The 12,281-nt window shown below is 43.1% G+C and overlaps 1 protein-coding gene across 2 annotated transcripts; it reads left to right on the top strand.

The window, feature by feature from the left end:
- The first annotated feature begins 1,488 nt into the window (after positions 1-1,488).
- GCSAM (germinal center associated signaling and motility) lies at positions 1,489-11,359 on the top strand. Of its 2 annotated transcripts, none has more exons than XM_058555777.1 (6): positions 1,489-1,603; positions 4,411-4,479; positions 7,129-7,173; positions 8,207-8,253; positions 10,010-10,038; positions 10,928-11,359. In XM_058555777.1, exons 1-6 carry the CDS (start codon positions 1,575-1,577, stop codon positions 11,240-11,242), a joined length of 534 nt encoding a protein of 177 aa, XP_058411760.1. In that variant the 5' UTR covers positions 1,489-1,574; the 3' UTR covers positions 11,243-11,359. The 2 variants fall into 2 exon arrangements, with proteins under 2 accessions (XP_058411760.1, XP_058411759.1); XM_058555776.1 differs by having other exon boundaries at positions 10,925-11,359.
- Positions 11,360-12,281: the final 922 nt, after the last annotated feature.

Raw genomic sequence — 12,281 nt, 5'->3', positions numbered from 1 at the left:
TGCACTTTGTTTTATTTCATTTCGAGGAGCTCAACAAGGGCAAGCCTGGGTCTGCTTTGCTCACCATTGAACCCACATTGCCCAGCATATAGTAGGCGCTCAGCCTATATTTGTTGAAGGAATGAAGGAAAAATGAACGACCAAACTACAGCCAACTACCAACTATAAGGATAATATAAAAAAATCCATAATTCCCCTCCCCAGGTTCATTTCTTTTTTTTTAACCTCTTTTTTTCTATTATAGTTCTATAATTTACATGCAGTAAAATGCACCCTTTTTGACATACAGCCCTATGAATTATGAGAAAGGTGTACAGTCATGTAGCCACCACCACAAGATACAGAACAACCACCAAAAAATTTCCTCCTGCTCCTTGAAGGTCAGTCCCTCCCCCACCCCTTGCTCCTGGCCACCACTGGTGTGTTTTCTGTCCCTTCTGTTTTGCTTTGTCCTGAATGTCACAAAAGGTAGACTTTAGTTCTGACTTCTTTAGCTAACACATTTGAGATTCATCCATGTGGTTGCATATATTAGTAGTCCCTTCCTTTTTATTACTGGGCAGTATTCCATTGTGTGGATGCAACACAGTTTGTTTGTTTAGCCATTCACCACTTAAAGATCATTTGGGTTATTTTCAGGGTTTTTTGGGAAATTATGAGTTAAGCAGCTATAAGCATTTGCAGAAAGTTTCTTAGAGGTTTTAGTTTTTTATTTCATTTGGGTAAATACCTAGGAGTGGGATTGCTAGGTTGTGTGGTAAGGCTATGTTTAATTTCATGAGAAACGGCCATATTGCTTTCCAAAAAGGCTGAACCATTTTGCATTTCCATCAACAGTGCATGAGACTTCCAATTCCTCTACCTTCCTTGTTAGCACTTATCAGTTCTTGCTTTTGTTTCAGTGTTAGCCATTCTAATACGTGTGTAAAAGTACTGCATTGTTGTTTTGATTTATGCTTCCCTAATGTCTATGGCGTTGAGCATCTTTTCATGTATTTATTTCCCATCTATATATTTTCTTTGGTGAAGTGTCTGTTCAAATATTTTGCCCATTTTGTTGTTTATTGTATGTTTGCTTCTTCCTGAGTTTTCAGAGTTCTTTATATGCTCTCAACAAAAGACTTTTTATCAGATATATTTATTACTAATATTTTCTACTGGTCTGTGGCTTGACTTTTAATTTCTTTTAACCTTTTCTTGTTTTAAAACAAGATCCCCCCTCTGACAAAAATACTACCAAGTGGTTTAATAAATTTAGGTATAAGAAGGGAAAAACTCCATGACCTGTCTGTAATTGCAGATGGGGCTTCCCCAGAGGCTCAACGCTCTTGTTGACCAATGGCTTCTGGTTAAGGCCAACAGCCTGTCTCTTTCAGGCTCTGACATGTTAGAAGTTGTGGGCGAGTGAACCTCTGACTCTCCTCCCCCTGGGCTCCTCCTCCCTCTGCAAAGAGACACTCTTCTCCTTTCTACTCTCTCTGCACTGGTAGCTAGAGCAACACAGCCAGTCTCTCAGGAACTCCTTGTCAGAGCACAAGGTGGGCTGAGAGAGAGGCACCAAGAGGACTGAGAGGATGGGAAACTCTCTGCTGAGGCAAAACAGGTGAGTCCAGACTCCCTGAGGGGGAGTAGAGGAGATAGGTCATGCCAATGTAGCCAGAAAGAGAAAAAGAGGTCTGCTCTGGGGTGGGAGGGAATTGGGAAAGGAACTGATAAGAATGAAGTGCCTGCTATGTAGCAGAGACCAATTCAATTCCTTATAGATCTGGCCTTCTCCCCAGAATCACAGTGAGCAGCTGGTGGAGAACAGCTGAAAAGTGGAAGGACTTTATCAAGGGAGGTCTATGCAATAGACCACCAGCTAAGAAATGGAACAGCGTGCTGAGGCCTGAGAAGGGATGCTCTCCTGAGCTCTTAATGTCTCAGAAGGATCTCAAACACAACACCACCCTTTTAGTCACCATTGAAGTTCAAAATAAATTGCAAGCCTCCTGCCACCATGAGGCCTCCTCTGGTGCACACTCCCTGCAACAGGCAAGCAGAGGTCACTGACATCAGTAGAGAACTTGGCCTAACTTTTCGGGACCTCAGTTACCTCATTTTAAATGGAAATAATAATAATACAATATCTGTCTTGGAGGGTTCTAGTATGTGTGATGATAGCATAGTGCCTGACACATAGTAGGGTTCAATAATTAGAAGTTTTTTTTTCGGACCATTATCTTCATTAACATCAAAGCAGCCATTGTAAAAATTAGTACCATCCAATACAAGGGAATCCCCAGGGTACAAAGTGAGGTAGTTTTAGAAAGAACGAGCTAGCGGGGGATGAGGGAGGGCTGTCTCTACAGGATCATGTTTGATGTGCCAGATCTCAGTTCGTGCCACTGGGAGCTAGGGCACAGAACCCAAAATGCCACCTGCCAAAAGGAGGCTTGGTGAGCCCGTGGAATGTGTCCTCTCCCCTCCTGAGAGTCAGTGTTTTCTGAGACTTCTCCTCCCCAGATCCTCACAGGCCTTTGTCAGTCTGCCACTCCAGTAGCCTCCTATCAGATTATGAATCCCCATTTTTATGTCTAGACGCAAGCTCCTCAAATGTAGAGATTGTTTTTTACTCATCTTTGAATTCCGGTTTCCTGGCATTGTTTCTGGCGTAGAGTAGGGGCTCAATAAGTGTTGGAGGAATGATTGGAAACTTAAAGAAATCACTGTCTGGAGAGGAGAAATAAAATGAAATACAGATGTGGTGTGACTGAGAAAGTCATGATTGAAGTCACATTTGTAATTTTGTTTTTTAGAACTTTGGTGTTGGGGTGACGGATTATGACAGTATTATGTTAGCTGTAAAAAAAAATGGAAACTACGTGAAGCATAAACAAGAAAATAAAAAACTGGTAAATCACAGTTATAACTACGCATAACGTTAGATGCACTATGTTCATTTCAACGTCTATATTTACCAGCCATTTGCATTTCTTCATCTGTGAACAGCCAGTAATGTCTTCTGCCCATTTTTGTTTTATTGGTCTACTTTGTTTTCTTGATAGTAAAAGCTATTTGTACTTTGAAAAAATTAGCCCTTTCTCATAAATATTCCAAAAAATATTTTCTCCAGTCTGTGTATCTTGTGCCATCCAGAATTTCTAATGTTTTGCTTATTATATTTTAAACATAATTGAATTAAATCTAGAAAGCTCTTTGGTTTCTACCCATTTATGCTTAAAATTCTTTCCCTTTCTCAAGATAAGACAAATCGACAGTATAATTTTTTATGGTTTTATTGCTTTACATTTAGCCCCGTACTTTCACTATGTGGTGTCAGATATAAATATATTTTTTTCCAAATAGTTAATCAGTTAGCTCAGCATCTTCATTTCCATGCTGATTTTAAAATGTCTTCCTCAATATATTCAAAACTCTTATATTTACTTAGATCTGATTTTCAATTTCCCCCCTACCATCTGGTTATCATCCAATCAGCACACCCCCACTATGTATCTCCAGATCAAATTTGTTACAAAAGTGGGGAAAATTCTCCCCATCTGGCAGAATGACACCCATCCCTTCCCTAGAGGAGCTCAGAATCTTAGAGGAAGGAACCTGCCAGAAGGAAACTCAGCCTCTACCACTTACTGGTTGTGGGTCCTCAGATAAGTTGTCTGACATTTTGGTCTCAGTTTTCTCATTGGTAAAAAATCGAATCATAATAGCTACCTTATCAATTTATTTGAGGATTAAATGAAATATAACATATAAGGTGTATATGTCAAATACATTTAGTAAGTAGCATATATAGTATAGTAAGTAACATATATAGCGCATATATATATCATATAGTAAGTAGTATATATAGTGTATGCATATAAAGCATATAGTAGGTAGTGTTTGTTAGTTCCTTTTTCTCTATACTCCCAACTCCCCACAAATGAAAAGATGGTGATACAGAAATCCAACCCAAACATTGAACCAATTTATTTTCTTTATTTAATCCTTCCTTCCCCTTTTCTCCCATGTTCTCTGCCTTAGTGCTTTCTGTGAAAGATGGCAATTTACAGGAGACAAGGCCAGTACCCTTCCCCGTTCATGTGTACAGTCTCTAAAACTGCACCAAGCAGACAGGCCTCTCTCTATACGCTGATATTCTCGGGGTCATCATAAGGATTCCTGGACATTTGGGAACAAATGATTTAGCACTGGTTGTGTACAGCGGTTGTTGGAGAACAGTGGTGGGCTGTTGCTGTAGCAATGGAGAGAACATCAGATCAAAGACAGGATTTGGTGTAGGTATTAGGAGGGCGTATTAACAGATATGAGGGTGATTCCGAGATCACACACAAATAGCAGAAATGAGGAAAGTTGGAAAGCCTGGAGAAGAAATATTTAACTCATTCCTGATATGCTGAGTTTTAGGTGGCAGCAGAACACTCAAGAGACACCCTGGAATCTGAGAAATCAAAACCACAAACAGAGAACATCCAGGTGAGAGCAAACCCAACAAAACTTCTCCCAGCCTTTGCCCATGAAGAATGAAGTCTGTCAAGTCCTGGACTTCACATATCCTTCAGTGGAGGACCCTGCTTAGACCCAGGCAGTTGTAACAGTAGTGAACGTGAAGACAAGACAAAAGACAAAAACACTTTGAACATTTGGATAGGAGATGTGCCCTTTTGCTCAGAGCCTAGTTAACCTCTAGCAACCTGAAAGAAGACCCCCATTTTCTGTTGTCTCTTTGTCTATCTCGAGTGCCTTTATGCTCAATCTCCATCCTGGCCATTTCATTTTAAGCTCTAAGTTTCTATTCCTGAGATGACCACATCCCCTACATCTCTGCAATTGTTGAAAAGTTTGTGGGGAAAGACACTTGTGACTACCCTGATGCTGTTAAACCAAACCTTTTGGGTGCCAGAGAACTTCTAAAATATGGAACTTGTGTCCCAGGGTCCCAGAATCCCAAAGAGTGGCAAAGCCAGTTGTTCTGTGGCCTGTAGAGTTATCTGCACTTTTCTCATGGTTTCAGGAGAAGCTTTTGAAAGAGTATCAATTAGGGCCCGCCCAATGGCTTAGCAGTTAAGTGCGCACGCTCCGCTACTGGTGGCCCGGGTTCGGATCCCGGGCACACACCGACGCACCGCTTCTCCGGCCATGCTGAGGCCGCGTCCCACATACAGCAACTAGAAGGATGTGTAACTATGACATATAACTATCTACTGGGGCTTTGGGGAAAAAAATAAAAGGAGGAGGATTGGCAATAGACGTTAGCTCAGGGCCGGTCTTCCTCAGCAAAAAGAGGGATTAGCACGGATGTTAGCTCAGGGCTGATCTTCCTCATAAAAAAAAAATAAATTAAAAAAAAATTAAAAAAAAAAAAAAAGAAAGAGTATCAATTAAAAAGCAACCACTGAGCCAAAGCCTGTGTTAGGAGCTGGGGACCCAGAGATTCCACCAACAGGGTGCATTTCTTCAGAGTAAGCTAAGGATCATATATTTAGGGGGTATCATTGAACATATATTAAAGCATATACTCCAAACGATGAAACAGACCAGAAGGACCATGGGCGTCATACCAATGGAGAGATTGGGTAGACTGGGGAGCCAGGGAACCTTTGTGTAAGAGACAGGAACCTGGAATTGCGGACACGTAGCCTGGTGTCATAGAGATTCATCTGGCCTCCTTCATGGAGGTTGTCTGAACCCACTCCAAACCAAAACATCCAAATTGAAATGCAGGAATACATTGCAGAAAAGTTGAGTGGGGGGAATAGCCAATTTAAAAATAGCTTTTGCCTATATTTAACCTTACTTGACCCTTACAATTCCATGAGGTAAGCAATATAAGTACCCTCATTTTATAGATGAAGAAATTGTGGCTCAAGGAGTTCAGAGATATTGATCCAGTTACTCAAAATCGACTGTCTCCTTTCATCTCAGTCCCATATCTCCTCAGAGAACCTGATTTCTTAGCATTGGTGTGATTCAATGGCTTTCTTCTGGTGTTTCTTTAGCCGCAGAAACAGGAGATATAAGCAAATGGCTTAAAGAACTCTGAGTGTAGCCTGAAGAGGAAGAAGAAGTACAGCCATGCCTCTCAGCCCCAAAGACTCTAATGGTACATAGACCCTAGAGGCTGTCAGAACACTCAGCAGTGCTGGCACCCACAGCCAAGGTCACATGCAGCAGCCTCTCCTCCATGGTCCTTTCCCAGGGAACTCCCTGGAAAAGCTCACTGGAGGAGATATTTTTGGATGGTGTTTTCCAAGTGTTTTTACATAGCATTATTGGTACATGTAAAACTTTATAAAGGGCTTTCACATTCAATCATGTGGGTAGTTGACTATGCCTCAAATTCAGAAAGATGCCCAGAATGATACTTAGACTTCAGCCTAGATGTCTGACTGCAGAGAGATCCTGAGCCTTTCTGCCACAAAGGACGTAACAAATCCTGTTTACTTAACTATATCTTGGGGTCAAGGAGGCAGACTTGATGATCTGAGTCAGTTAGAGCTGCTCTGTTCTTGGCTTCTCATTCATTCATCAAATATTTATTGAAAATATATTTACTGTGTGCCAGACACTGTGGCATATGCTGGTAATACATACCATGATGAACAGATAAATATGGTCCCCAGCCTTGTGAAACTCACATTCTAGTGTAGGATATAGACAAGTGAGCAGACAACTAAAATATGGTGTAAACAGGAGAAGTTCAGAGGACAGTGGAATCCTATATAAATATTGCCTTACCCATACCTGGAAGAAATTTCTAAAATATCCACAGACTTGTACCTTGATTTCCTGGAGATAACTCTTGTGTGTCCTTCATCACGAGAGGCCAGGTAAATCACTGGAACCGGAGAGGGGCACACTCTTTTCCTTTGCTGGGAAGAGAGCAGAAAGTTCCCTCCCTGATTGGGAGTTGATAGTGTCATCTTCTTATTTCCAAAAGGCCAGGTAATGTCCTGGGAGGACAAAGGCATTCTATCTAGCATGATAGATGTGTCCAAGTCACCTGGAAGGAACACTCTCTTGGGGAGGAAAAGGTTGTTCACAGAAACGGCCAAGGGAAGGGAGTCACCCTAGCAAAGCCGCAGAAACCAATCTTGTGATTTGTGTCGTCTCTGGGTATTTTAGATGCTGGGACTGCCACATCGCTGAAGAGTGTTTCTGCCTTCCCTGGTAAGTGGAGAATTGTTTTCAGGAGTTATTTCTCTAAGCTTGGTTCCAATATGGTATTTGCTGTAAGTTACCTGTGAACTCCCCTCTGTCTGTGGCCACAGTAGAAGCCTGTCACTAGCCCAGATATAAATCTGAGAGTCAGTCAGGGAAGTGACACTTCAAGTTTTAGTGGAAAACAGGAACAACAGTCTCAAGGGTAGTATTCATCCTCAAATAGAAAGCCTCAGAATCAAGAATGAAACTGGCTACCAATGTAGAGAAAGATCCCTGCATCACACTGCAAATCTCGGAGTCTCCATGTACAAAAGCCCATATTTCTGTCCCTTGCATGGATAATTTATAGCCAGGGTGATCATATAATGTGTCATCCAAAGTGCGAAGCCTTTGAGAGTAAAAGGGATGCTAAAAATAGTTAAGGGTCACTTGATAATAACATTAACTAGACCATCTGAGCGAACAGGATATATGGTCAACCTCCTTAGAGCAGATTTTATTCTTGTCTCCTGAGATGATAACGGGCTTCCATTACATTTATATTGTGTATTTCTGGGGAGTCATCTATACAGTGTAGTTGCCTCTGTGCTCATGTGGGAGGTGTGTATGTGTGTTTGTTTCTTCATTTTCTTGCTTGTTTGGAGATCATAGATTGGAATTGGGGCTGGGATTGGATATAACAATGGCTCCTTAACTCACATGATATGAGAGAAATTGATATTTTGTCAGAAAAAAAATTTCCAAAGAAGTTACCTATAAATCACTGTAGTTCTCCACATCCAGAAATCCACTCCATATCAGCCTTAGAAAAAGGATAAGGAGGAGAAAGAGAGAGAAACACAAAAGAGTAGATTTCTAGTTGGTCTTACCCTTCATTTTTCCTTTTCTCTATCCTCTTATGTCTCTTTGCTGAAGGAGGTATTACAAAAGGCCCATAACTAACAATTGAAAGAGTTAAAAAGTTTTTATAGTTGGTGCCATTTTCTTTGAGAGTTTCTGAATATTGAAACAACTAATTTACTTTCCTTTTCTTTTACAGGAAAAAAATACACAATTTTAAAGCAGAGCAAGATTCCCAGAAGGAAAGTAAGTCATTGCTTTCCCATCATTTTCACTTTTGATAAACTTACATTTCCAAACCGCCCCTTCTCTGTGTTCCCAAAGCTCCTGGGGCTTATTTCCAGTCTAATACGTACACCTTGTGCTGCAATTTGTCCAATTGCATGTCTCTTTTCTCCACTAGACTGTGAGCTCTTCAAAGCAGGACTTGGCTTATTGACCTTCCTATCTTTCAGTTAGTCCCTGAGGTCTGGGGGCTGAAGGAGTTAACTTGGAACAACAAATGCAAAATGTGTAAGTGGAGGCACGGTGAAAGAACTGAAGGAGGCCAGCGCAGGCACAGAGAGGGTAGAGGAGGGGCAGGGCCTTGTGGTCAAGGTTAGAATTGGGGTTTTTGTTTTGAGAGCGACAGGATGTATTGATGGGCTTTAAACAAGGAGCAGATATGACCACATTTGCATGGAAGACATCACCCAGGTTGCTGTGCAGAGAACAAATTGTAGCAGGGAGAGGCAGGAGCAGTTGCTGGAAGACCACTCAGGAGGCTGATGCGATGGTCTCTGGTGACAGAATAGGACTGAAGTTAAGGAGAGAGAAGAATTCGAGAAGGAGAGGGGGGTGCATAGTATCACATGTAAAAGAGAATAGTAAAGTACAGGCCTGAGGACAGGCCACCCATTCCTAAAGAAGAAAAGCAAGACTTTCGCCTTTGCCCTTCTCGGCTTGAAGAGGACGGCCTAGTTCATTCCCTCTGGATCTTTTAAAGACTAGCCCTGTAAGTTGTGTAAATGAATAATACAGCCCTACCACCCCTAGCCATTTCACCCAGGGGAATTGTGGGTCCCAGGAAACCCCAATCTCCATCAGAGCAAAACAATGTAGAAATAAGACCTCTAATGCTGGAACTCACAGACTCTCTTCTCATAGTGAGAATCAGGGAAGTCCTAGACGGCCTTGGGAATCTATGGAGATGTGACAATCTGGGATGTCGGTTCCGAGGGAAGACAATCCATAATATAATAAATAAGGTGGCCTGCATGGGCTCAGCCACCTCCTGTATAGGATGGCTTCCTGCATCTTCCCTGTGAAAGCCTGTGTTTGCTCATGCTGGTGGGTTTGCAAGGGGGTAGCACGTGCATCCATTTGCCACTTTGCTGAGTGGCCAGAGCCAGCTAGTTTTAAGTAAATCGGCTTTTGAAAAACTGGTCTGCTTCTGTTTGTATCTGCCAACAGATGCAGGAACGGGAATGGTCAGCTTAAGAGTTTCCTTCTCTGTAAAGCTTTCCTTGAGTACCAGCCCCCACACAACCACTACCCTTGTCGCCTATAGTAGAAACGACAGCCATCTGCGTTGTGGGTCTCTCTCAGGCCCTGTCTGCCGCCTATGCTAGCCTGTGAGCCCCTTGAGGACAGGGACTGTTTCTGATTCTTCTTTGTCTCCCCAGTGCCTGGTACAGAGTAGGTATGCAAAGAACTTTTTGTAAGGAAGGAGAAAGGGGGGACAGAGGGAGGGAAGGAAGCGTGATTTCCTAACCAAAGACCCACCACATGTGTCTCCTTCCACTTGGCCTCGGCCTGAGCACAGCTCTGCTGTTCCTTGTTTAGGTGACCCAGTCACTCACTCCCCAGGGTTGTGTCCGTAGGTCAGGATAGCCTGATAAGGGCCACTTCAGCTGTTCCTTGGCTCTCTGGTTTCTTATATCCCAGTCGCCCCCTCCTCCCCTTCCCCTCCCTCCAATCCCTCCATGACCTGAAATTCATTGAGTCTATTTTCTTTCTCCAGATAAAGGAACAACATCCACTCCCATCCAGGTAATACAAACATCTCTGAGCCTTTTTTCAGATGTTGTAGAAATGCATACACCCCAGATGGCAGGAGAAGTTGGCTTCCAAGACCTCTTCTGACCTTAATATGAAAGAAAGACGCCAGTGCTTGTGAGCCCAGGGACCGCGTGCAGGGCCTGGTGGCAGAAGCAGCAGCAACCTCTGTTGTACAACTTATTGAAAAGAACTAATATTTATTGAGCACCTAGTCTATGCCAGGCAGTGTGCTGAGGGCTTTGCATGAATCATCTCATGTAACTGTTACATCAACCCTATAAGATTGGTACTCTTATTTCCCCCATTTTACAGATGAGAAAACTGAGAGATCAAGTGATATTCTCCCAAAGCCAGGCAGCTGACAAGATGGCAGGGGCATGATTCAGAACCAAGTCTCCCTCTCAAATCCATGCTCTTTCCCCTGTACTTTGCTGCTTCATTTTTTATCTCCTGAGATTTCACTGAATGAGACCTTCTCTTGAGTGGTTTCCCTTTTTAATAATGCAGATATCTCTAATATCTCTAGAATGGTTAAATATAACTCAATCACACTAAGGTGTCCTCAGATTGTTCTCTTATATAAGAAGGGCCCTGAGACTTTTGGAATTATACGGAGTGGTTGGGGGTCACTCTGGAACATTGGGCAAAGAGGACATACATGGGTAGGCTGAACACTCTGGCAGCATGAGCGCTCTGGCTGCCTGGGCTAGTGGTTGGGGTGGGAGCAGCCATTTAGGAAAGACAGCCAAGACATGGAGGGGAGGTGGCCGTGGAAGAGAAACTTTTGCCCAGGGTCGGGTCTTACACTTCAGTTGAGACTGAGGTGTAAAGGGAATGGCCAGGGGCCAAGTGTTGATGATGGCTCTCCTTTGACCAGCAGGACAATGCTGACCAGAACTCCTTGGAGGATCTGTGCTACACCCTCATCGATCACAGCGTCCCCAGGAGAAGGCCATCAGGGAACTCTGCTGAGGGGTGGTATGAGAACATATCCCCAGAGACCGAGAGACCTAGAGAGTCGTTGAGAGGAACCGAGACTGAGTACTCACTGGTCCATGTGCCCTCCACGCCTAGGCATGCACCTTCCCCAGAAGATGAATATGAACTCCTCGTGCCCAGAGTCTCCTCTCACTCCCTGCAACAGTCATGTCCACTTAGGCCCCCTTCTGAGACGCCATCTGCCCACTTATATTGAAGCGGTTGGACCAGCATTTGTTTAACACCAGCAAATAAAAGCTGGGGGTGGGGGCTCTGGTTAAAGCAGGCATGGGGCACAAGGCCTTTCTGGCTTACCTCCCCCTCACCTAACAACCCCTTCAAGGGTCTCGGCAAAACATGGTTTGCAAACCTTGTGGTTTGCAAACCACAAGGTATCCTGCTTAATACCCAACATCAAAAGATCAACCAACTATCCTAAACACCACTCTTTGAGAAGAGGGTGGCTGTTTTTGCTTCTAAGTGGCTTTGGAACTACTGCACTACTCAGGGGCAGGAGGGGGGCTCCCTGGTCCCCTACAGCAGTGCATATCACAAAGGTCTCTGCTCCCCTTCTGGGTTCTTCTTATAAAATGCACACGATTGTCCTCTGAAGTCACAAGGAAGCTTTACTCATCATACTAAGTGTACCCAGGGGGAGTCCACTTGTTCCACATGTGTTTGTGGGCCCGACTCCTCACTTGTAGCCTTCTAGGTGGGTGCCTGTGCAATCCTCTCACTCCACGCCTCTAAATGGTGTCCTTGGCATAGTGTCCTTTGACTCATCGGCCCTCTTGGCTTGGTTGGTTACATGGGTTGAATCAGCAAGTTCCAGGCCAGTTTTTTACATAATTTTTAATATAATTTTAATCTATATTTTTAATCTTGTATTTCTCCCTATAAATCTTAATAATAAAATCATAGCATCAGAGACTGATAGAGTAGAAAGTCCTTTGGAGATCCTCTAACCCCACTATCCTTTTTTGGCTCAGAGAGGATAATTAGCCCAACATAACACTGCAGGTTAGTGGCAGAACTTTATCCAGAGCCTGATTTCCTGGCTTCCAGTTCAGTGCTCTTCCAACATACTAAATAGACAAGCCTCTGCTGTATGGCATGTGTGTGCATTAAATAATATGTCATGTATATATATAAAATATGAATAAAATGTCCACATTGGAAAAATGACACACTCCTTCTCTAATGAGCATTTCTCTGGATGCCCTGATTATTTTTTTTCCTTCACCTTTTCTTCACAT

This window comes from Diceros bicornis, chromosome 15 (assembly GCF_020826845.1).
Source record: "Diceros bicornis minor isolate mBicDic1 chromosome 15, mDicBic1.mat.cur, whole genome shotgun sequence".
NCBI lineage: Eukaryota > Metazoa > Chordata > Mammalia > Perissodactyla > Rhinocerotidae > Diceros > Diceros bicornis.
The sequence above is the reverse complement of the archived record's forward strand: the minus strand, read 5'-3'. Positions and strand labels throughout refer to the sequence as shown.